Source organism: Nannospalax galili, unplaced genomic scaffold, assembly GCF_000622305.1.
Source record: "Nannospalax galili isolate Female #2095 unplaced genomic scaffold, S.galili_v1.0 scaffold513, whole genome shotgun sequence".
Lineage (NCBI taxonomy): Eukaryota > Metazoa > Chordata > Mammalia > Rodentia > Spalacidae > Nannospalax > Nannospalax galili.
In genome coordinates, this window is record NW_008334861.1 from 2,852,514 (window position 1) to 2,877,811 (window position 25,298).

A 25,298-nucleotide genomic window follows, 5' to 3' on the forward strand; every position below is an offset into this window, starting at 1 on the left:
TGGCTGCATGCCAACAAGCACCTCAGTGTCCCCATATGGGCAGTGGAAAATTTGACTCTATGAGATTGTGCCTGCCCAGAGACACCCTAGGATCCGTCTGAATGTGAGTGTATGTGTCCTTTCAAAGTGTGCTTGAGGTAGGGGCCAGGGTTGGGGGGGGCATAAGGGGGAGGAGTGCTGCACAACCCAGCCGTCTAAAAGAAAATTGCTCCCTTTGAAGCTGCCAAGGGGGTGGGAAGCCTGCCCCCTCTTCCTAGCCGCCTTCCCTCCCTCCCTCTCTGCTCCACCAGCCCCTTCCCTCCTTGCTTCCCTCCCGCCCCCTCCCCGCCCCTCCCTGTCTGCTGGCCCGCCCAGCCTTTAGCCTCCCTCCCACCGCCTCTGTCTCCCTCTCTCCACGAACTGCCCAGGAGTGAGCAGCTGTTCCCGGTTGGTCAAGACTGACAGACAGACACACCGACAGCCTGATATCCTAGACCACCAACTAATCAGCCTGCACCTGGCTGCTTCCCCTCCCCAGGTAGGGCCAGCGTCAGCCCCGAACTGTCCCCACTCTCTCCATATAGACCTCAGTCTTCCCTATCTTTGTTCCTGGCTATGCTGTCCCCTCATTAACCTAGAGATGCCTGTAACCCGGCTACCGAACACCAGTCCTGCTGCTGCCTCTGCTGCCTCAATCTCTGATCTTGCTGTCCCAGTGTCCATGGTTCCACTGTCCCCTTAACTGCCCTCTCTAAGTTCCCAGGGCACCGGCCACAGGCTCCTGGTTTGTGCTCCTTCATCGCCACCCTGTGGTTTCCTTGGTCCTTGTCCCATTTCTGCCTCTTCCTTGTGCTTTCTTTTCCCTCTCCCCTCTGACCTTGCTCAGTTACTAAGCCTGCCCCTGCCTTGCCTGTCTGCTTCTGGAGAGCGGGTAGAGAGGAGGGAGATTCCCCTTTGTCTGCTACCCAGAGCATCACTGAGGCAGGGCTGAGTGGCTGGCATGCTGGCTGTACCCACAGCCTAACCCTTCCCAGACACATCGTCCACTCCTGCTAGCCTTGGCTTCCCTGCTCAGCCTCTCTTGAGAACTTGGCATGTGGCTGGGTCAGGGAGGACGGGGTACATGGAAAATTCAGTGCTGGTGCCACCCCCTCCCCTTGAAGTGAGCTGAGAGACTTGTGTTCCTGGGCACACCCCAGGTCCCTTAGCTGGATATTCCTCACAGGCTGATGCCCTGTCTCCACCTTCTCCTGGGCATGGTGTGGATCCACAGAGCCCCAGCTATAAGGATCCTGGGTGGCCTGCCTGGGTATCTTAGTTCTGTTTCCAGAACCCTCTTAAGTTGGGACATAGAAAAGGAGGCAACTGTGCCATATTACCAGGGACAAACATGGCTTGGGGCCCTGAGGGGCCTTCCAAGGGATCTAGTAGAGGAAGCAAAAGAGATGGAGCCATGTGGGTGTCTACCAAGTGCCAGTAAAGGCTGGGGGACAGGAACGCCCTGCCACTGCTCCAAGGATGAGGCCAGGCTCCCATCTACTCAGAGCAAGAGGCTGGACGGTGAAGCCACAGTTGGGGCAGGCAGGGGAGATCCCTCCTTAGACCAAGGACTTTGCATCCAGGTGGCTCCAATTCCATCTTGAGGAGCTTCTGTCTTGTCTTGTCCTTCTCTGGCCTGCTGGCTCTCTGCCCTATAGTGACTGGGGTTGAGACAAACTGAAGATGCTCCCTAGGCGCAAGTCAGATTCCCAGGGAGAGCTGGCGGGTGGGTAGGGGTATCTTGTGTAGAACATGACCGTGTATGGCTGCTGAGGGCCAGAGGGGGTGAGCTTGTGTGGCTATACTGAAAGCAAGATGTGGCGTTGTTTCCAAGCCACTAGGGCAGGGCAATGGGAGCAGGCTTTGAGCCAGGGAGTAGAAAAGGCTTCGTGGCCAGCTGGCCACATGGGTGTGGCAGCTAGACCTCCCTGGCCCACTCTCACACTGGCCCACCTTCCATCCCCAAGGATTCAGGTCTACCACTGCTTCTGCCCAAAGCAGGTACCAAAGTCCTACTACATGCATAGGGAATTTGGACCAGACAGTTTTAGGGGCCCAAAGGGGTGCCAGTCACTGACCATTAATGCCAGGTGACTTGCTAGCACTGGCCCAAACCTCTCCCCAGTCCCTCCAAAGCTCTATGCTGTTGTGGAATCGCCAATGGCTGGGAGGAAAAGGGATTTGCAGCAAACTTTTGTAGTCCTCCAGTGACACTGTCAAGTCCTCAAAAGAGGGACTTGTAATGAGGCTACACTGGGATCCTCCCCCTGGATTTCTGACTCCTTGTCACCCTGTGTGGGGGTGAGATAGAGTGGGGACTCCACTCCAGTCTTTCCGCCTGAGCTTACCCACCATGGACTCTAACCCCCTAGAAACAGCATGGCATGAGTGTGTCCCAGAAGTCACTTGTCCTTGGTCCCACAGGATTCTCAGCATGCCTTTTCCCAGTGGAGCCCCAGCACCAGGGACCTCTGATACTCCACTTGCTGGAGCCCCTCAGCTTCCTTGCTATTCCCCCAGTACCCACTGACTGTTAGGAAGATCTTCCATGCCCACCATGACTTCCTCCTGCTCTTCTTTGATCTCTGCTCCCACATGCACCACCCACCTTCCAGACTAGCCACCACACCCCAATAGTCCTGGCAGCAGGCCTTCTCCATGAACCCCAGGACCACTGGAGAGACACCAGCACTGGGCCTCACATCAAAGGGCTGGGGCAGTGGTGGCTCTACTTGGACACCCAATCCTGGATGAGCCAAGGATTGTAAAGTGGGCACAGGTACCCTCTATGGCAGGACAACCAGAGGAACCTGGCTCTGACTCTTGTTGGATTCTGAAGCAGTCTGCATTGCTTCTCCTCTTCTTCCCAGCAGGGCTCTCCTATCCCCTTGTGCTCAGACATACTGGGCTGGGGGAGTTCAGGGGCCACACACTGCACCCTGGCCAGCCATAGAGCCTTTTCTGCAAACCTCACTGGGGGTGGCACCAGAGAAAAAAGGGTATGGCTCACACCTGCCCCATGTTCAACTCTCTTCCAGCCTTCCAAAAAGAAACAGATTCGGGGGTTCTCAGGGGGAAAGCTGGGGCTTGCTGGACCAACTTCTCTGGTGCAGGAGGCTGGGTCTTGCCTCCCCTCCTCTACCAGGCAAGTAAGTACCCCATTTTATAGCCTACAACCAAAGACTCCTTGGATAGATCTGGGACTCCAGGAATGCCCCTCCACTCAGCTTACCTTTGGTGGTCAGAGGAAAGTGAAAAACAGTGCCTTGTGTTGCCTGTCTCGCTGTCACAACTTTCCCCATCCCCACAGTCCCAGTGGAACTGAGTGGAAGGTGAGACATTGATCAGAAATCATGTAGGGTTGTTCAGTGAGGCCTAATGCTCCAGGAGGAGGCTGCTGAGACTGCGCCCAGAGTTTGTATCTTGGCAGCTGCCAGCTCCACATCTGCAGGCAAGCTCCTAGAACCAGCCAGACCTCAAGCCTTGCCCCTGCCGCCCTTGGCCTGGCGTGAATGCCTGGCACAGCCCTTCCGTGTTCTCAGGGACTGCCAGCACATCTTGCTTGGCCGTGGCCTCGTGCAGTCCTACATGGAGGACTACGCTGGCTTTCAGAGGGGCAGACAAGGAGGGCCCTATTGGGGTGGTGGCACAGGCTTCAGGAAACCCAGCCCCTTCCCTTGTTCACACCTGCGGTCACCAAGCCCAGCTCACCACGATGACCACTTCTTTCCTTTACTCTAAGGAGATGGTGCTCTGCAAGCTCAGAGCTCTTTTATGGAGCTTAAGGACATGTCCAGAGAGGCCAACAAAGGAAAACCGAGGCCTGCAAGTCCAGTGGTGAGGGGAGGTGGAGATGGGAAGGACTTGCTATAGGTCTCAGAGTTTGTCCATGGAAGACTTCTTCCCAGCTACAACCTGGCCTCCCTCCTCAGCGTATGGGGGTGAGGGCTCAGTGTGAGGAGTTTGGGGAAGGGAGGCAGGTGAGACTATCTGCACTATCTCCACCATCATCACCCTATTTGGGGCTCCTTCCCCACTCCCAGGCTCTCTGCATTGCCTACTTATGAGCCCAGAGTCCCCCAGCAGCCACCCCCATTCATGACCCAGCAGCAGGACTGAGAGCTCAGACCAGAGCTGGACTCTGTTTAGACTGCGCAAGCAGGGTACTCAGGAGAAAACAACTCGTCTCTGTAGGCCTCAGTTCTCTCATCCATAAAGTGAGACTACTTATGGTACTGACAGCAGGGAAGCCTTCTGCACTCCCCTAACTCAATGGGATCCCTTTCTGCATATTCTGTGTCTAAGATACCCCCTCTCCTTCAGAGTATGGGTACCGAGTCTAGTGCCAGTTCTTTGAGTGGAAATGAGGGTTGTGCTGGGAAGCCTGCCTGACCCCCACCCCTCTAGCCAGAAGCCCTGAAAAAGCAGCCAAACCCTATCCTGTCTCCATATGGGCCTGAGCTTCTGATCCCAAAGATGAGCCTGGACTGGAATTGACTGACAAAGGGCTTCAGTCTCTATGTATCCCTCTCTTAGCCCCTTGGAGAACCCCATACCTAACTGCAGCATCAGGCATGATTGTTCCAAACTGGTGAATTTCTTCTAGGGACCCTGTACACTCAAGCCTAGTCTTATGATCCCACCAGGAGACCTGTATGTCCTTTCCCTGAGTTGAGGGGTGTGTGTGTGTGTGTGTGTGTGTGTGTGTGTGTGTATGTGTATCTGTGTGTCCTGAACAGGGTGCAATGCCTTGGAGAAGCATCATGTCCTGAGTGTCTTGAGGGCCACACAAGGCCTCTCAGAAGACTCCTTGCCCAGGACAAGAGTGCCCTGTGGAGACCTCTGGGCCACTGTGCAAGGTTCCAAAGGCTCTGGATTGGTCTCTCAGATAGATCATCCTCTATGCCACTCACCCCTTATCCATACCACCTTCCCTGATCCTGGCCTGGCCAGACTGCCCCACCAGGTGGACTATGGGTACCATAGACTTCAGGGTTCTACTGGGCAGAAATTCCAGCCTTGACTCATCCTCCTGTGGGGTAGCCACTTTGGCAGAAGGGGTAGGCAGGCTGGCTGCTAGCGCAGAGGGGTGGAGGCTGTGCCTCCCTCCTTCCCTGCCATTCCATGTTAGTCTCCAGCCTGCCTTCAGCCTCCTCTGCCTGATCTCTACTAGTTCTGCTCCTCCCAGCCCTTCTGGTCCATCTGCCCTGCGCGAGAACCCCACTCTGCCCTGGAAGCTGCCAGCTGAGGGAAGAAGGGGAGTGACTACTTAGGTAGGGAGCACTAGGCTTTCTAGCCACTCTGGGGCCAAGACCTTCTGGGGTTTCTCCTCGGTCCTGCTGGGCCAGCCTAGGATGGGCAGGTGAGGCTGTAGCATTTGAGGTTCCCTAGAAGGAGCAAGGGAAGCTGGGCACTCCCCCAGCAAGGGACTTCTTGTGACCTCAGGAGTCATCACCAAGCTCACTTCTTCATGAGAGAAGGAAAGTGAGCCAAGCCTTTGGCCGTGTCCCCCACTTTGCTATGTGACCTTTGGGAAATCAGGACGGTTGCTCCATTCTTGCCTAGAAGCACTCAGCTCTCACCTGTGTGCAGGCCCCTCAGTCCACAAGTATAAAATGGAGGCCAGGACAGGCCATGAGTACCACTTGAGGGATGCCTTCCTCCAGGGTGCTCAAGCAACACCACTGGATGAGGTTTATCCTAGGAGTAACAGCTGCAAGATGTGCAATGTTTGTGCCCAGGTCTAACCAAGCCAGGAGATGGCCCAGGGAACTCACCTAGCCCAGCTGGAGCCCCAAACATCCCATCTTCCAGTGAAATGTACCCCAGATGAGGCCTCCTTGGGCTGGGGTTGCTTCAAGTCTGCAGGAGCCTGGGCTCCCTGTCCACCCAAGTCTGGGGGATAAGCAGGTCCGACATGGATTCCCTATTTAGCAGATGGAGAGAGCAGACTAAAACAGCTTGAGCCTTTGCCAGGAAGTTGGACAAGTGGGGGTGGTAGCAGAGGCTGAGCTCTGGCCTGGTCCTGAAGAGTAGCCCCTGCTTGGGCAGTATCTAATGCAGGAGGAAAAGACAGGAGATGTGGATGCCAGGGACAGGCTCAGACAGCTCAGTGTCTCCGCCCCCACCCCACTGCCTCAGCCTGGGGGGCCTCCAGACAAGCCTGACTCTGCCCTGCCACCCTGGCAGCAGCGTGCTCCCCTTGGGAACCTCTCCAAGATGCCATGACTGTGGGCACAAAAGAAGTACAAGAGGGCAGATATGAGAGCCCCTAATTCTGTGGTGTGAGGTCCTAGGGGATGATAGGAAGTTAAACACAGTGCCAATCCTTCAATCCTAGGTCCCTTGCTTGCTGCTACTGCCTTAGAGGATCGATCTCTCTCTCTCTCTCTCTCTCTCTCTCTCTCTCTCTCTCTCTCTCTCCCCCCCCCCCCCCCCCCCCCTGAAGCATACGTCCTCCTCCTCATGCCTTGGCCTCTGGACCTTCTCAGAGAACCATGGGGATTATGGAGGGGCTCAGGCAGCGAAGGGGATGACTCACCAACCACCCAGTTAAACTAAACTAATCGGTATCCAAATTGCCCTGAGCCCCAACTCTCTCTCTCAGGAGGGATTGGCAGGGTGGCCTGCAGGGGCCAATAGCTGGGTTCCCCCAACCATGCTTCCAATTGGCCTCACTGACCCCCTGCCCTGAGGCAGTGAGGCAGGCTCTAGCTGACTCAGTGGTGTGGCGGCGGGGGGGGGGGGGGACAGAGCCTTGAGCTAATTGGGAAGATATTTCATTGCCCAATGAAACCAAGTCCTGCCAGGAAGGGGAGAGGAGTGGAAAGAGGCACCCTCCTGGCCAGGCAACACTCCCACCCTGCCTGGTGCCTCTTACCCATGCCTCCTCCCTCTCCTGCCTCCTGGCCTGGACTAGCCATTCCTGGTGAGGGATGGGGGACACCATACCAATACACAAATACACACACACAGGAGACAGCAGGAAAAGGCTCAAAGGGTAGTGCTGGTGCTAACCTAAGGCCCTCCTCTCCCTTGGCTCTCAGGCATATCCACCATGCGGCCCCTGTGGCTCCTTGCCTTGCTGCTGGCCCTGAGCCAGGCACTGCCCTTTGAGCAGAAGGGCTTCTGGGACTTCACTTTGGATGATGGTCTGCTCATGATGAACGATGAGGAGGCTTCAGGCGCAGACACCACCTCAGGTGTCCCTGACATGGACTCTGTCACTCCCACCTTCAGTGCCATGTGTCCTTTTGGCTGCCACTGCCACCTGCGGGTTGTTCAGTGCTCTGACCTGGGTGAGTCGCTGGGCAGCTGGAGTAAGAGTGTGCAAAACGGCACAGGCGCAGCCTGGGAGAGCCTAGTAAAGGGAACACAGGCTATCCTGTGAAATGGATGTGGAACAATGAGGGTGGGAATGCTAAGCATCTCTGCAGGCTGGAGGATCATGGCATGTGTCCATGAGGGTGTCCAGTGTCTGGCTACAAGCATGTGAAAAGCTCTGGAGCTGGCATCCATTTAGTTCACAGTTCGTGTGTGTGTGTGTGTGTGTGTGTGTGTGTGTGTGTGTCCATATGTGTGTGTGTGCCCACCCTTTCCCATAAGCTGTGACAGCAGACTGGATAATCTAGACTTATGCTGGTGATGACGCTGGCCCCCAGGTCTGAAGACTGTGCCTAAGGAGATCTCACCTGACACCACACTGCTGGACCTGCAGAACAATGACATCACTGAGCTCCGCAAGGATGACTTCAAAGGCCTCCAGCACCTCTACGTAAGCCTCCTCCTGCCTCATCCTTTCTGAGGAGCTTGGAGGAGATGGGAAGTTTGTGGCTGGGGGATGGCATGTGGGTAGTGAAAGGGGCTGGAGACCAATGGGGTCCTGAGATAAGCCTGGAGCTAGTTGGAATAGCAACTCCCAAGGCTATGGGTCATATGTGTGGGTGCAAGACAAGATCCCTCAGGTCAGTCCCCTTTTGGACTGAAAGTTTTGCATTTTCTTGGCTCTTCTAAGGAGCACAGAAAGTATGTATTCCCTTGTAGCTCATGAAGAAACTGCCTAGGAGAGTGTCCTAGGCAGTAGTGGCATTTCCAGGGAAGCTTAGAGCTAGCCTCAGCTTGGACTCCTTGCCCTGCACTCTACCCACCAGCACAGACTGACCTCTCTGAGGCTAAGTCAGGTACAGACATCTCTCAAGTGCCATCAGTAGCAAGCTCAACAAGCAGAGGCAGAAGGGAAAGAAAGGAGGTAGGGTGGGGAGCTGGGAGGTTTATTTTGGTCACCTATGTTTCCTCAGGCCCTGGTCTTGGTGAACAACAAGATCTCCAAGATCCATGAGAAGGCCTTTAGCCCTCTACGGAAGCTTCAGAAACTCTACATCTCCAAGAACCACCTGGTAGAGATCCCTCCTAACCTGCCCAGCTCCTTGGTGGAGCTCCGCATCCATGACAACCGCATCCGCAAAGTGCCCAAGGGTGTGTTCAGTGGGCTTCGGAACATGAACTGCATCGGTGAGTTCAGTCTCCCACCTTGGCATTGGGCACAAAGGAGTCAGGTAGAGGAGACCTCTTCCAGCAAAGACACATGAGTCCTGGGCTGTTCTGCGCAGTCATGGAGAAGCCCAGTGGGCCTCACAGAATGTTTCAGGTGTTTCATTCGAGGTATTATGGAGGGGCACTGGGGATGATGTTAAAGGCACTCAGATCAAGAAATTCTCAAGAAACAATGTAAATGAAGTCTAGAATGTCTCTAGACAAAGCCCAAATTTGGGTGATAATTGTGAGTTAAGGGTACAGGACAGAGAAGAACTGGAGTAGTAGAGACGGAAGAGGAGCAGTGGACCACCAAGGCCAACAGGAGGGGCTGGATGGCTTTCTGGACACTCTGTGTTCATCTTTAGGTTTCCACATTTTCCTCTTGCTTCCTTGCTCCCAGAGGCCAAGACCACAGTCAGGGCCCTTGGGTAAGCCATCCTGGCATTTGCCATTAGCTGAGCAAATTCATAAACTGCTTTCTAGAGGAGGTGGAAACAGCCAGTGATCAGCACAGCCCCACTCCAGCTTGGTGGAGCCTTGGTGGTATGTGTGGTGTCACTGACTGGATTCAGGGCTGACAGGACTTTTCTCCTAGAGATGGGTGGGAACCCCCTGGAGAACAGTGGCTTTGAACCAGGAGCCTTTGATGGCTTAAAGCTCAACTACCTGCGCATCTCAGAGGCCAAGCTCACTGGCATCCCCAAAGGTAAGAAGGTGGCCCTGCCTGCCCTCCAAGAGCACCAATGGGGGTGAGGCCTGCTCATTGTACTTGAGCAGGGCTCCATAGGGCCCTCCCCCTCACCCAGGGTACAGAGCAAACCTTTGGTCTGCCTCAGCCCCTACACTCACCTCCCAAAATGCTTTCTTCCGGGCAGATCTCCCTGAAACCCTGAATGAACTCCATCTAGACCACAACAAAATCCAGGCTATCGAGTTGGAGGATCTGCTTCGCTACTCTAAGCTGTACAGGTGGGGCTGAGGCAGCTCTAGAGGCCTCAGGTCTCCATGAACCAGTGGGGCAGGTCATAGGGTGGCACCCAAATCCCCAATGCCCTGTGTTAGGGTCCTCCTCCCCTCCAGCCTCTAAGGACCTCTAATTCACTTATCTTTAGACTGGGCCTGGGCCATAACCAGATCCGGATGATTGAGAATGGGAGCCTGAGTTTCCTACCTACCCTGCGGGAACTACACCTGGATAACAACAAGCTATCTCGGGTGCCTGCCGGCCTTCCTGACCTCAAGCTCCTGCAGGTGAGAGCTGGCTTTCCAAGATTGGGTGGGCGCACGGCACAAGCCTCTTTGCTGCCTGTCTCCATGCCCCTCTTTTTCAGGGACCCAGAGTAGAGAGCAGGACAGAACCTGTACTCCTCTCTGGGTCCCATGTCCTGATCCTGACCTTATCTGAGCAGTGTCCACTCCCTGTTTGCACCCTGTTTGCACTGAGACAGTGCCAACTCTCATGTGGGGTTTCTGGGGGGAAGGAGCCCTCTCTCCCTGGCTTAGCTTCCAGCCACATGGGCAAACTAGATCTCTCCCAGCTCTGCTCACGGCTCAATTTCTTCCCGAGCTCCACTCCAATCACAATGGTAGAAGCACTTCTATCCTCAGCTGGGGCAGCACAGTCCACGCCAGGCTGAGAGCGCCCTCTAGTGGCTGCTAACCTTTCTACCACCAGTGAGCTCCTAGCCCAGACTCCTGGGTCTCTCATCCTATCCACTCTTTGCCAAGAGAGTGGCTTCAATGATCTGGGGTGGGAGGTGAGGGGATGGAGCTGGGAGTGCTGCTAGAGGGCAAGTATCCCTGAGGATTGGAAGAAGAGACTATCCTCCCTGAAGGGTCTTGCTTTGTTGTGCCACTCAGGGCACAGGCAGAAGCAGGCCTAGAGTCCAGGGAACCCAGAGGGAGGACCGGGGACCTTCTGTAAACCCAAGACACCATCTTTCCTAAACAGACATCATGTCAAGATCAGTGTTTACTTCCTACAACCTCACTCCACCAAACAAAGCCCCCCAGCCCACCCTCTCAACTGCCCATTCACCACCTCACTGAGCCCATCATCCTGATCCTACTAGCCCAATCATACACCAGTGCCCTAATCATGGCCAACATCCACCAACATGCCCAAGCCTCAGTGTCGTCCTCTCAACCATAGAATTAATCACTAGCCCTCAAAGAGTGGTGCAGATGTACTAAAGGGAAATGACAAACTTGAAGTGGCTGGTGGGGCCCAGGATGGAGGCAGGGCCAACCCCTCATATGCCTGCTCTCCATCTTGCTTGAAACTCACAGCACCTTCCCAGGCAGAGACAGACTGGGAAGGGTGATCTGCGGCACTGGGTCCTGACAGAAAACCCTGACCATACCCTTCTACCCCCAGGTGGTCTATCTTCACTCCAACAACATCACCAAGGTGGGCGTTAATGACTTCTGCCCCATGGGCTTCGGAGTCAAGAGGGCCTACTACAACGGCATCAGTCTCTTCAACAACCCTGTGCCCTACTGGGAGGTGCAGCCAGCCACTTTCCGCTGCGTCACTGACCGCCTAGCTATCCAGTTTGGAAACTACAAGAAGTAGAGGCAGTAGTAGCTACTATGGTGGCCGTGGTAGGGGTGTCTGACAAACACAGGCAGGTGTCCCAGAGGGGGAGGTGAAGGAAGGAAGCAAAGTCCCCTACCTTTGTTCCCCAATGCTAACTCACTGCCCCGTCACAGCCTCTCCCTGGTTCCCAAGTGTGTACATGGGCAAAAGACCTGGCCCCATCGCCTGCTTCTCTCAGTTTCTGAGATGCTCTACCATCCCCCTATGGTCACTCAGAGGCTCCCCTTTAAAACATTCTTTTGGTTCACTCTGAAACCCAGATGTCTGAGGCTATGGGTCTGCAGGTCAAGAGGGGTTAGCAAGGGTGGAAACAGCACACTGCTCCAGCTGTTGCCCACCCAGGCACATGTTCCTCCCCATCCTCATCCACAGTAGTGTCTAGCTTTCTTGGGCCCTGCCTCTTGCCCCTGGCCTCCGGTGTTCCATTTGTAACAAATTCACTACCTGTCCATCCCAGCCACCACCTGGTTCTACTGCGGCAGTGCCCCTCCTCTACCCCGTTATGTTTCCTTAATATCTCTCTCTCCTCTCTCTCTCTCTCTCTCTCTCTCTCTCTCTCTCTCTCTGCGGCAGTGCCCCTCCGCCCCCCCGCTTTGCCTTCTTTTTATCTCTCTATCTCTCTCCTCTCTCTCTCTCTCTCTCTCTCTCTCTCTCTCTCTCTCTCCTCTCCTCTCCTCTCCTCACACCCTGACCATCTTCCCTAGGCTGCCCCCGCTTTCTGCTTCACAGGTCTCTGCCCACTCCCTGCACAAACAAGTCTAGGGGCAGCTATTTCCCTGACTGCCCTGCCTGGTGCTAGCCACCAGCCCTTGGTGGAGGTTGGAAGGGGGAAGACTCAAAATACTGTTCGCATTGTCCACGGAGGTGTCCACGTTCCTCTATCAAGATGGGGAGTGGGAAGCTTCCTACCCCACTGGAGAGCTCCAGCAGGTCACCAAAGTGCCCAGCAGCAGTTTGCATTGGCCCCTATCCTCTCCCCAAGATGGCTAGGTCCCCCTCCCTCATCTCTGAGTCCCTGTTGTGTTGGGGGTGTGAGCAGTCACAGTCAGCTGGAGTAGTGCTGCTTCTGAGGTCAGTTGTCTTTCAATTAAAGAAACACTGTGCAATACAACTCTGTGTGCCTGTCTGCAACAGCGCTGGGCATCAAGTGAAGAGCAGAGACAAGGGGTCTCAGGCTACCTCTCAGGCTCTGCCTTTCCATGCTCCTACCATAACTTATGTTTCCTCTTTGTTGCTATTTTGCCTTCAGAAGAAGGTCCTCTTCTGTGTCAGGTCCAGAACTGGAAAAGGGGGTCCCATATGACCAGAAAGAAGACCCAGGACCGCTGTTTCCTCTTCCAGATCCTTCCACAGTCCCAGCTTTTCTTAAGCTAGACACCAGAAGCAGAGAACACCTGAGGAGGTGTGTGCATCTGAGGAACATTTTTCAAGTGCCTGCTGGCTGTGAGATACCAGGCTAAGCTCCTTCCTTTCAGAAGGAGAGCTTCAATATCCAAGCAGGGTCCTGTCTGCCTGTCTGGATGTAATTGGGGCATAGTGTAATGCTAGAACCCAGCTGCAGTCTAGGCTGTGACCAGCACCTGTGCTAACACTAGGAAAGGGCAGAGAGCATGGATCCTTGGTGCCAGGCAGTGTGTTGGTGCTCCCATCTGGACCAGCCTGGCTTGCCTTCCCACTCAGCACCCCACATGTCCCTCTGGGGGCCAGGAGAGCTAAGAGTAGGCTACAGGCTAGATCCTGAGGTAGGTGTCAGTTCAGGGCCAAGGAAGCATGCCCACTAGGGACATGAGTTACCCTGGAAAGCAACAATCCCCCAGAGGGCTAAAGTGGGCCCAGGATAAGCCCAAGGCCTCCTACTCAGGTCATGGGAACTGGGGCTTCCCTGCACGGCTGCAGACAGCCAGCAAAAATAGAGCAGCCAGGGCCTGTATGAGTGACAGCCCAGGAGGGATGCATCCAGAGGCACTGTGTGTGGATCCTCACACACAGCCATACTCTTAAGCTTGGCCTGGCACCAGGGGTGCCCAGTGTCCCCAGGCTTCTTTTGAGGATGGGAGGTGTCACTCAGTGTGGTGGCCCAGCGATAGAATGTCACTCGGCGGCATCATAGCACTATTCTGGGGCATGTGCTCCACAGCCTGGCAATCTCTGCTGAGCTGGGCAGACACAAGGCAAGGGCACTGGCCAAGGGCCAGGAGTCAGGGCTTCAGTCAGGTCCCCTTTCTGGTGGGAAGGAGGGGCAGGTAGCACTGGGGCCTGGTAGAGACAGAAAGATGCAGCCCAGTATGTGTTTCTCTGGAGGACGTCTGGGAGCAGGGTCTGCCTCTACAGGTACCCCCATAGCGCTGCTGCATCTGTCTTCCCTTCCTGCCTCTCTCCTCAGCTATTCCCCCTTCCTTTCCTCTGGCTCCCTCTCATTTCAGGAAAGTTCATATAGTTATCCTCTGCAAGTCTCAGCTCAGGGACCCAGTGGAGCAGTGCTACCACAAGCTCAAGGGACAAGCATTATGCAGGTGGTTAGTGCAGAGGAAGTACCCCATAGACAGCATCCCACTGTCTGGACCACAGCCTGTAAGGCCCTAGGCAAGAGCCTATGAAGCTGGTGGGTGGTGGTTGAACACAGGTTCCATCCTCAGAGCACTTGGTCTTGGCCATGAGGAGCAGATAAATTTCTCAACCTCAAGGCTCGAGAGATGCTCAGTGAAGAGTACTTGCTACTGTTACAGAGGACCCAGGTTTGGTTCCGAGCACCACATGGTGGCTCACAACCACCTGTAACTCCAGTTCCAGGGTTTCCAGTGTCCCTGGCCTCCACGGGCACCAAGCATGTACATGGTATACATACATACATTCAGGCATACACACACATACATATAAAAATAAAGAAGTCTTTAATATATGTATTAATACATGTATTAAAATCCCTCTGTCTCACTCTACTATTGAATGTATTCCAAGCTATTAGGTAATAATGAGTTTTAAAGATCACAGTGAAACCAGGTGTGGTGCACAGTCCTGTAAGAGCACTTGGGAGGTAGAAGCAGGAAGATCAGGAGTTCAAGGACACCCTCAGCTACATGAGATTCTGTCCCAAAAAACTCACGGTGACATTAAGATGACTCCTATGAACCTGCAGCTCCTCATATTCATTTTCGTTGAGTTAGAAAGGAGGATTATGTCCTGGGCCCTGGCTTTGGTCACAGGAAACCCCAGGCTGGTGACACTGCAGAGCACTGGGAAAGGTAGCGGACAAGTTCCAGTCCAGTGCCTGCTTGAGTAGGAGTCCCTGGGCTTGGGACCAGACTGAATGAGGAGGGAAGGAAGGGTGAAGTGCAGGGTTATGGCACCCAAGTGGCCTGAGGTGCAGAGCAGGGCACAATGCGGGAAGGGCACGAGGGCTGTGAGGTACAGCTCCTAAGGCGATTCGAAGCAGGGGTCAGCTGGGCAGCCATCAGACCCCATGAAGACACACACATTCGCACACATGAACACACTGAGACACAAAAACACATGGATGCACACATAAACACACAAATTTGTGCATGTGTACAACACATAAGCATGCATGAATGGGCACAAACACATATAAGTACACAGGCAGATAGAGAAGCACACAACAGAGACACACATGAACACATACACAGGCACACATGAGCACACATAAAAGCTCATATACACATATAAGCATGTGTGTGAAGACAGAAACAGTGCAAACTTAGGCAAACACACACTAATGATACACAGTAAACATATACATGTGCACATAAACACAAAACAAACATAAACTTACACAGGCATGGCCATTTATACACATGCACACAGAGAAACACATACATGGACTCATGGGCACATAAGAGCACATATACAAATGCCTAGTCATGCATGTCACAGAGCAGCTGACTCCGAGAGGCTGTTACATGAATGGGGTAGGTGCCAAGGAGTGGCTTTGAGGAGCATGGGACTGGAATAGGGAATATTTCCGAGCACTTATCTCAAGTCAGGATCCTTATGTATTTGGTGGGTCCCAGCTGGAGCCTAAGCCAAATCTGCTGCTTGGGTTTAAACAAGTCAGAGCTTGTAGAAGGGGCAGCTGGCCAGGTATCCTGGGCCAAGGCCTAGATGGGGACAGGGCCTCTGGGGAAACAATTCCTCCTTGAAGGGCCTGAGAGGGGCAGGTGGACGGTTTGGGAGTGGGAGTAGCTGGGATGCTCTGAGAGGGTGTGCTCCAGGGCTTTCCTGAGCACTCCATGCTGTGTCAGGGAAACAGGAGCTGTGGGAAGAGGTAAAGGTCCTATTCTTGATGCTTGAGCTAGTGTCCTTGTTTCTCTTGCCTTCTGGGAAGGACACACACACCTTAGGGCCTTGGAAAATCCAGGGTAACCTGGTGCTGAAAGAGTACTCGTGCCCACTGCACAAAGGGAGGCCAGAGAAAAGGGTACTAGATACTGAGTGTACAAGATACTGAGCTGACTGCACTCAGGAGGAGTGGTGTTTAAAGTCATTGTGTGCGCGTGTGTGTGGGTGCATCACACACACATACACATACACCGTAGCTGACCAGATCATTCCAGAACTCCCAGGTATGGAGTCTATTGAGGCCAAGCAGGCTGGAAAGTTGCAGGTGTGCTGTGGAGAGAACTTTGAAGGGTGGCACTCCTTGATGACCCAGTTGGGGTTTCTTTGAGTATCCCAAGGCTGCTGTGACAAATGATCACAGATGGCACAAAACAACATGAGTTGTTCCCCTGTGGTTCTAGGGGTCAAGTGTTGGCAACACAGTACTCACCATGGAGGTCTGGGAGGATGCTTCTTGCCTTTCGCAGCTCCTCATGGGTGACTCCTACTGCTCCTTGGCTTGTGGCTGCATCGCCAAGCCTCTGTTGTCCCATGGTCTCAGGCTCTGTGTATGGGAAATTTGTCTCTATTTCCCTCTCAGGAGGACACTTTCACTGCACACAGGGCCTGTCTGGAGAACCCAGGAGTGTCTCCTCAGCTTACCATCCTTCAGTCAGTCACATCTGTAAAGACCCTATTTTCAAATAGCACCCCATTCCAATGGTGGGGGTGAGAGGAAAAGTGACACCGCGTTCCTTTCAGCCTACTCCAGGGCTGCAGGTAGACACTGACTCTGGAGCCTTGGGGAAGGGCTGTGATGTCAGCCAAGAAAGACTAGAGGTGAGAAGAGGGATAGATAGGTCAGAGCCCACCAGAGGGATCAGGGCATCTGGGTCAGACCAACCGCTATCCCAGAGGAGGCTGTGACAGCCACAAGTAGCAGATGGAAATTTGAACAAGCACGGGGCATGGCCCAGAGGCCAGGGAAGCAGAGTGGACAGCTGTAGGGCCCATGAAGAAGAGGTGCCTGGTGATGGTGTAAGAGAGTGGACTAAGGACTCAGGAGAGTAAGGGGCTGGGCATTAGGAGGCCGTGCTGGAAGATGGCCAGCTGGCTGCTTCTACAAGTTTCTTAGGCTAAGGCAGCCTCTCTTGAGGTTTCCCAGGAGAAAACATGAACAACATGAGAGGATTAGGGCCTGAGGTTCCCGAGGAGGCAGGTCGAGACACAGTAGGGGTGGGGTCGGACCAAGAGGAAAGGAGGAATAGGGTCAGGAACTGAACTGGCCTGCTCCCACCATGGACCTCCCTAGAGCTGGTCCCCTAAAGATTCTAAATGCAGATGACAGGGCTTGATGTAAGGTAGGACTCTCTAGCAAAGCTGTCCTCACGCACCTCTTCCAGATGGAGGCTCTAAAGACTAGTGGCAGGAACAGAGAGAATCTGCCAGTGAGCAAGGTCTGCCAGTGACACTGCAGAGTTGGCCCAGCACTCAGGCCTCCTTGCTTTTAAGACTGGGACCCTCCCTTCTGACCCCAGGGAGACCAACCAACTGGAACCATAAAAAAGAGGCCATTCCTTCTCCTGGCCATTAGCTGCTTGAGGCCCACATCTGCTAGTGACTGCGATTTCCATAATACTTTATTCCCTGGCCATCTGGCCTTGGTCACTTATCATGAAGCTATGTGGTAGAGCTAACCCATGGCTAGGCCAGCCCTGGGCAGTGCATCAGCAGGTCACCTTAGCTCCAATACCCTCAACTTGCTTTCTCATTTGTCAAGGGAAAGACTGGGCCTAGGGCAGCATGTGTCAGGTCCTTTAGCCAAGTAGTCATCCATGCTGGTGCCAGTCCCCCTGTGTGGACAGCCTTCGGCCCTCAGTTAAATAATCATGCCCCCCATGGGCAATCAGTATGGTCCCTGGTCCCTGAGAGAAAGCAGTGACACAGCGTCAAGGAGTCTCTTCTCTTCCATACACACAGCCACTTCAGGACCCTGAGGTGTATATGTGGGGGTGGTAATTTTGACTGTCCTGTCAACACCCCTTTCTCTTCGTAGATCCCCTTTCTAGGTGCCCTACCTCATTTTTTCCTACCAGAGCTACAAACCAGTTTGATAAGATGGTACACAATTACTGAGGGGTTCACTGTCAGCAATGGTGCACCTTTATCTAAGGGAAGCCCCACTGGGACCACCAGACAGAGTGCTCCTCCCTCCTCTCACTCTGGAGCAGGGGCCCTCAGAACTGACACCACAGGGTGCTCACGACACTGTGCAAGGCCTCAAAGGAGACCCATCTGGTGAGTTGGGGGAGGAAGGCCACGGCCCTCAGGACACACTCCTGTGCTTGCGGCTCCTCTGCCCTCCTTTGGTACCCCATTTCTTGACTTGCTTTAGATGGTATCTGGTGCCCCCTCCCCCAGCCTCAACTCACTCATCAGGAATATGGGGTTAAGAGCAACTGCAAAGTGGCCAGCTGTGATACCCACAGCCTAGAGTTGCTCTTCAGGGAAGCTGGGGCCAGCTCTACTTTTAGTTTCCCTATGCTGGACAGTGGGAAATCATGGAGTGTGCCAAGGCCCTGCAATGGGCCCGGGCCCTGAGGAATCAGCTGCAGATTCCCTGTGCACGTCAAAGCTCCTGGATAGCCATGGACCTCCAGAAGACACTGCAGCCACTGACACCGTGCTGGCGGTCCCTCACCTGCAGGAGAGCCAATATCCAAGACAGCCACCTCTGTTGCAGCAGAAAGGAAGGGTGCATGGGTGTGGGTGAGTGTGCGAATGAGTGTGTGTGAACATGAGTGTGAGGGAAAGAGTGATCATGACTGTGAAGCATGACTGTAAGTATGTATGATTAACTGTGTGAGTGCCCATGTGTGAATACCTAGATGTGTGTGTGTCTGTCTGTGTGTATGTGTGTGTGGAGAGAGAGAGAGAGAGAGAGAGAGAGAGAGAGAGAGAGAGAGAGAGAGAATGTGACTTTGTGAAGCAATAAGCATGTGTAGGTGACTGTGTGGGCCAACTTATATGAATGTGAGAAAATATGTCTAAATGACCTTCTTTGAGTGTGAGTGAGCATGTGACTATGTGTTAGATGAGTATAGGGATGCAGATGGGGATGAACAAGTCAGCGATGCTGAATGAGTGTGAGGGTATGGGTGTGAGCATGTATGTGAGTTGAATGAGCATGAGGGGTATGGATAAACAGGTAAGTGTGGGGGTAAACAAGTGAGTGTGTGCTGGTGAGTGTGGGGTAGGGTAAGCATGTGAATGTTGGTGAGTGGGGGGGTGAACAGGTGAAGGCGTGTTGGTATGTATGAATGTGTGAGTGTGCATGTTGGTGAGTGTGGAGTGGGTATGAATGTGTGAGTGTGCGTGTGGGGTGAGTGTGAATGTGTGAGTGTACATGTTGGATAAGTGGATGGGCGAGCATGTGAATGTGTATGTTGATGAGTATGGATGGGTGTGAACCCATAAGTGTGCATGTTGGATGGGTGTGGGGTGGGTGTGCGAATGTTTATGGGAGTGTGCATGTACAACATGCCTGTGTTGAGAAGTGCCAGCATTGGCCCTAGTTCTGTGGGACCCCAGATCTCATTGGCTTTCTACAGAACTAGCTGCTTCCTAGGGTCTGGCTATGGGGATGTGACAGTCCCTTGGCTCCAGGGTGGAGGTGGGGTCAGGGGAACCACAGCAGTGCTTTCTTGTGCTTTAAGTAGATGTCTGTCATGGTGGCAGCTCCTCAATAGAGGCATTTCCTAAGCCCCAGCACCGTATTGTTACCCCCAGTCAATGGTTTCCCCATAGCCTTTACACCAAGCACCTGAGCACAGTCACTAACAGCCACTCCTTCTCAGTGGTCACCATTGTGTCTCCATCACTCAGCCCCAGCCTGGTGCATAGGACCCTTGGGGTCCTGGGTGTTCAGCCTTCTCTCTCTCTCTCCTGTGGCTCCAGCAGATGAATTGACCACAGGATTTGGATCATGACCTTCCCAGAGGCTCAGCCTTCTCTGCCCCCTCCCCTGCTCACAGACCATGGTGAGGCAGGAGCTGGGGTCAGAGCATCTGCAGTTCCTGTAGCTGGGAAGCTCTGGGCTCTAAAGACTAGTGGCAGGTGCAGCTCCCCTCTGGAGGTCCAAGGGCACACACTTGTGAGTGGCTGCCCTCATTGGTGCACATGTGTGTTGTTGGGTACAGGTGGGCATCTACTCTAGGATGTGCCCTGTGCCTGTCTCTGAGTGTCCAGTTATGTGCAGTCTCCCCCTACTATATCCTGAAAAATAGTGTTCATTCGATAACTTTAGGGGTCACAGAGTGAAAATCTGTTGTAAACTACAGCTTTCCTCTGGGGAAATGTGTTTGGATGCCTGCACTCCCAACGTTTACCAGGCAGCCTCAGATAACCATCAACCACAGGAGCCTATCCAGAGCCCAGAGACCCCATGCTACAAATTAGCCCTAATCCCCAAGGGCAGGGGGTCCTGAGAAGTATGGCAACCTGCTGCCCTGGTCACATGGGGGGACTTTCTGCATCAGCAGCTTCTTATCCCCCAGTTTCCAACCACGCCCACCGCTACTCTGCCAGTGTCCTTGGAGGGCAATGCCAGGCTAGGAAGTGCTGGCATTCCCTCACATCCTGGGGACAGAAGGACGCACACCGGGCGCAAGGCTTTGGGAGCACCTTGTCCCCTGAGCTTGTTCAGCGGTGTACTGCCCCTCCACCTGCTTCTTCTTCTCCTCCTCCTCCTCCTCCTCCTCCTCCTCCTTCTTCTTCTTCTTCTTCTTCTTCTTCTTCTTCTTCTTCTTCATCTTCTTCTTTTTTCCTTTGGAGATGAGGTCTGTCTCACACATTACCACAAGGTAGGAACACTTCACACAGGTGTATTATTGTTGGTTGGCAGGATTCTATCTTCAAGACAAGGACAGTTGCTTCTGGGAGAACTGACTTGGAGGCTCCCCTCCCCCACATGGCTATGGAGGGCCAGAGCTGTCCACCTAGGAAGGTTTAAAAACACAGTGCCGGGGTTGCGCTCAGAGCTGCGGCTGGAGTCGAGCGCGCCGCGTCGCCCGCTGCCGCCTGTGCGGAGCGTGGGGAGCACTCGGCCACAGCCCTCGCCTGACGCGGAGGGTCCTGCTCGGCGCTGCTGGCCAGGCCACCCCGTGCCCGGGCCTTTCCGTCCTTGGAGCGGATCATTGCCCCTAGGGCGCCCTCCCGCAGCGACAGCGAGAGCCAGAGGCTGCGGCTGGAGTCGAGCGCGCCGCGTCGCCCGCTGCCGCCTGTGCGGAGCGTGGGGAGCACTCGGCCACAGCCCTCGCCTGACGCGGAGGGTCCTGCTCGGCGCTGCTGGCCAGGCCACCCCGTGCCCGGGCCTTTCCGTCCTTGGAGCGGATCATTGCCCCTAGGGCGCCCTCCCGCAGCGACAGCGAGAGCCAGAGCTGAGGCCGCTGTGGCGGCTGTGCCCATGCTGGGGTAAGTGGTGCCCGGGGCGCACGGGCTCAGAAGGGGTGGGCGCAGGAGAGCGCGGGGGCGAAAGGGCGGCCCAGCAGGTGGCGCGGTGGTAGGTGGGGGATACGCAGGTTCCCGCCCAAGGCACCTGCGCCCAACATTAGGGCCTGCGTGTCCTTGCGGCACCGCGGGCACGCGTCACCCCGGGGCCCTGGAGCCGGCGGCGGGCAGCGCCCAGCACCCGCACTGTGCGCCCCGCATCCCTCGCGCACGCGCATCTGCGTCTAGAGAACAAGGCCGCTGGAGGCTGCGGGCTGGGGCTCCAGGCAGGCACAGCCAGAGAAGCCAGGCCTGGGGTGAGTCTGGCCCGTGCTCACGCACCTTCCCAAAGCTTCGAGGCACCCCCTCCCCCGCGCCTCCATACTGTGTCATCCTCCCCCTTACATGTTCCCACACTGTCCCCTGCACGCCCACATAGTCAGTGCCACTGGCAAGCGACAGGGCCACACTTGAACAAGTCCTTCTCCATCTCTGCAAACAGCTGCCTTCCCCTCCTCACCTGTGTGACCTTGGCCAGAGGGCTTCGGTGATGAAGAGCCTCAGTGCTCTTGGGGTTGAAGGCTCTAGTTCTGCTATCCTGGAATGTGGAGCTAGTGGCAGCATCTCCAGAGCCTGGAAGGACCCGCTCCTCTCTCTTTGACCTGGTCTTCCTCCTGTGAGCCTCTATGGGGCTTAGTAACTGGGCCAAAAGAGGGGCAGAAGGCAGGGTCCTCATTCAAGGGACCTGGTGCCTCACCTGTGCAGGCAGTCAGTCAGGCAGGAACTCAGGACTAAGAGCCCTGGCCAAGGACTCATGGAGAGTGGGGGAGCATGCAAACACACCTCGGTCACTCTCCTGCTACAAGGGAGGCAGGGGTCAGGATCTTCCCCTCACCACTGGATGTTTGCCACTGTTCCTTTCACAGATGGGGCCTTGGGTTTCTGACCTAAAGTGGGTCCCTCTCTGCTGCAGGATCAAATCCCCTCTCAGATCTCCCCTGACTTTCTACAAGGAGTTTGGCACCAGCCTGGCAGATTCCACCTGCACACACTCCCTCACCCATATCTCTGGGCTCTCAGTCCCTGCCCTTGCGGCTCCCTAGTCTGTGAGCATTTAAGGCAAGGGCTTGGTTTTTGGTCTACATGGGCTCCTCAAATGCTTGGCACAGGCCTGGCAGAGTGGGCACTTGGTTTCTGTGTGGCACATTCATGACCTTGACCTCAATGAATCTGCAGACTCACCAAGAGACGAAGCCTTGATCTTTGTCCCCATTTCCCAGGTGGGATCATTGAGGCCCCAGACAGAGAGGGGACTTTGCAGTACATTGAGCACATAGATGGGGGCCCCTTTGTTTTCTGGAGCAGATGGCTGGGGATGCTCCTGTGGCTTTGGGAAGGGATAGTGTTATCCAAAAAAATCCCAGGCCAGCCCCTTCCTGAGCACCTTTAGCATGGACGTATGGTTCTAAGCAGGTTCCTGGACCCCCAATGGGGCTTTCCATCGACCACATTCATGAGCTGCTGTGTTCACCCTCCCATTCCCCATCACCCTTTGTAGACAAGGAAACCAAGGCAGCATGGCTTGGGAAAGGGGAACTTGAAGGAGTGGTCTGAGATGCTTCCAGGCCCCATGGGGACCCAGGCTAGACCTGGCAGAGGGGGCCAAAGGTGAAGCTGACCCCTCAAGTCTGCGCTAAGATAGCCAGCTGGTCGGTCGGAAGAAGCTGAGCACTTGTGGTCCTGGGGCATTGATTGGCTGCCACTAGCTCAAGGCAGGAGAGGACCAAGGGCACAGGCAATTTTCATCAGCTCCACCTGGTCCAAGCCCAGCCCTGCCAGGTGGTTTGAGTGGAGGGCAGCCGTGCTCTGGCACAGAGGGGGTGAGGCAGGCAGATGGGAGCAGGGCGGGCGTGGGAGGGGGCTCTGCACAGAGCCAGAAGGAGAGCTAGTCCTTAGGGAAGGGAGCCCCTGAGGCTGGAAGCATGCTAGGAAGAGTGCCAAGTTCAGCAGAGGGAATGCCACCATGAGTCCCTAGGGTCAACCAGGAGCACCAGCAGCCTGTAGCAGATGCCCGTCTTGGGCTCTAATGACAGGAGCTCCAGGGTATGGTGCCAGCTCTATGCCTGATGGTTTCTGTGACCTTGGGTAAGTCCCTTCCCTGATCCAGATACGGAGAGGAAAGTGAGGTGCACCTCGCTGGCCCTGAACTGACATTTCAGGATTCCTAGCTGGAACTGGGAGGTTGAATCATTCAGGAGAGCTGAAGAGCTAGTGAGTGACTGAGTGAACAAGACATGGTGACCAGTGAGAAGAGAGCATAGCCTGTGAATCAGTGTATGATGTCTGGACCAGCCTGGCCTGGCCAGCCTGGAGAGGTAGCCAAAGGGGGCTAGAAAGAGATGCCAAAGCCCCTCTGAGCATGGCAGCTGAGAGCTGAGCTTAGCTGGACTCTTAGAGTTAATACAGCTAGGCCTAACTTCTCTAGCCATTTGCACGGCTCCCCCAACCCCCAGAGTGAGTTGGTGTACCATATTCCCCTCTGATTTTAAACTGATGGTTCCTGTGTTTCCATGATGGTTGCCATCTCCATCCTACATTACTAGCACATCAAATAATGTCAATGATGACAAAATTGATCACGGCAGTCACCTTGTGCCAGATACCGTTCTATGTGCTCCACAGACATCCCCTGTTCCTTCACTTCATTGAAATAATAATAACTGAATAAAGCAAGTGCTATTATTATTTATATTTTGCAGACAATCAGATTGCGGCCCAGAGACGTTAGGTAACTTGCTCAAGGTCACCTAGCCAGAAAGTGGCAAAACCAGGACTGGTCTGTGCATGTACCCACCTGTTATCTCCAGAAGTTTCTTCTGTTGTCTCTAAAAGTATGTGCTGGACTTGGCAGGAGGTAGCATTCTATGTTTGAGCTGTCTGGGGAACCCTGCTGGGGTGAGACTGGGGATTCTTGGAAACACCTTGCACTCAGAAGCTGATATACTGGTGCCTCCACCTCACCCCCCCCGGAAGAAACCCATACTGGAGACTGGTTCACTTTTCAGTAGCCTGTCTATGTGACTCCTTCAGGCCACCTCTGAGAAAGAGCAGCTAATGGATTGGGACCTGGACTCTGGCACCTAAGTCTCCCAAACCCCTCCAGTGCCATCTCTGAGTACAGAGTGAGCCCTAGCAGTACCCCAGGTTGGTCATGGCAAACGGAGGCCTGCAGTGCACAGATGGCTCCTTCTTGTCCCCTGTCAGCTCTCAACTCTTCACTGTGCCTCTCTTCCCAACCCTGGCTGAGCCAGGGGAAGCCAGGCTAATGGCGCCTGGCTGGAAAGTGCTCCCCTGCCTGGGCACCTTCTGTTGGGTGGGCAGTGCTGGCAGCAGGCCTAGAAGCAGCCTGGGGAGAAAGGTCTGAGCCACACGTCACCAGGACAGAGAGAAGGAGATTCTCAGATGTAGGGGAATTTAGGCATCTGAGACTGTGCCAAGGTTGGGAGGGGGACAAACCCAAGGTAACATGGCTGAGTAGATGGCAGAAATGAACCAGAGCCACAAGGTACAGGCAGAATCTTAAGGTTGGCAAGTGTACTCTCTTGGAGCCAAAAAGATTTCCGGAGACTTGGGTCCAAACCAAAGGTGTGTGAAAGGGGCATACTGTCATTGACCTTCAAGAGTGCTTTATTCAAAGGGGTCCTAAGTCTGCTACTCTTTGTTTTCCCAGGAAGGTAGTAGCCATTGTTTCAAATGAGTTCTTTCAAGGGCTACAGTCTTGAAGCACTTTCTAGAGCATCATTGTCCAATGTGCCAGCTACTAGCCACAAGTGGCAATTTAATTAAAGTGAAATTACAAATTCCCTTCTTTGGTTGCACTGACCATGTTACAAGTACGTGGTAGCCACATAAGGCTGCTAGCTTCCCTATTGGATGGGGAGGTAGAGAATTTTCCATTGCTGTCTTATGGAACCACCTCAGTGCATATACAGATCCAAGACCTGGCACCAGTCCTGAAGCCACCCTAATGCCACTCCCCTTTAGGATTCAGGCACTGATAGCCCAACCCTCGCTCAGGCTCCCCCAGAGAACCTCCCAGAAATGAAGCCCTGAGGGAGTTCTGGGCACGCATGAACGTTTGAGGAAGTATTCAGTGATTGGCTAGGCTCTCAACAGAGTGCTTAACAACTGGGGATACAAGGTGCTGGACTGGGCTTGAATGGGTAGCCTCTCCAAATGAATGTGTCCCATTGTCAGAATGTGGCCAGCCATGCCAGGGGCCACATCTTATTGGTGTGATGGCCATTGGAGACTCTGCCCCGTA

General features: G+C 54.4%; 2 protein-coding genes across 9 annotated transcripts in view; both read left to right on the forward strand.

The window, feature by feature from the left end:
* Window positions 1-356: 356 nt before the first annotated feature.
* On the forward strand, window positions 357-11,595 carry Bgn (biglycan). 3 transcript variants are annotated; one of them, XM_017797258.2, is made up of 9 exons: window positions 370-517; window positions 3,057-3,167; window positions 7,065-7,316; window positions 7,680-7,792; window positions 8,316-8,529; window positions 9,149-9,259; window positions 9,429-9,522; window positions 9,666-9,804; window positions 10,931-11,222. In XM_017797258.2, exons 3-9 carry the CDS (start codon window positions 7,076-7,078, stop codon window positions 11,126-11,128), a joined length of 1,110 nt encoding a protein of 369 aa, XP_017652747.1. In that variant the 5' UTR covers window positions 370-517; window positions 3,057-3,167; window positions 7,065-7,075; the 3' UTR covers window positions 11,129-11,222. The 3 variants fall into 3 exon arrangements, with proteins under 3 accessions (XP_008827740.1, XP_017652747.1, XP_029417690.1); XM_029561830.1 differs by having other exon boundaries at window positions 3,057-3,163; XM_008829518.3 differs by lacking the exon at window positions 3,057-3,167 and having other exon boundaries at window positions 357-517; window positions 10,931-11,595.
* A 9,138-nt stretch (window positions 11,596-20,733) lies between these two features.
* The window catches only part of Atp2b3 (ATPase plasma membrane Ca2+ transporting 3), a 69,227-nt gene continuing 64,662 nt past the window's right edge, over window positions 20,734-25,298 (forward strand). For 5 of the 6 annotated variants that reach the window (XM_017797263.2, XM_017797259.2, XM_017797260.2 and 2 more), the window contains exon 1: window positions 20,735-20,959. The gene's annotated coding sequence lies outside the window, so the exon portion shown is untranslated. Of the gene's footprint in view, window positions 20,960-25,298 lie in introns of all 6 variants that reach the window. The other variant, XM_008829524.2, reaches the window with a different exon arrangement.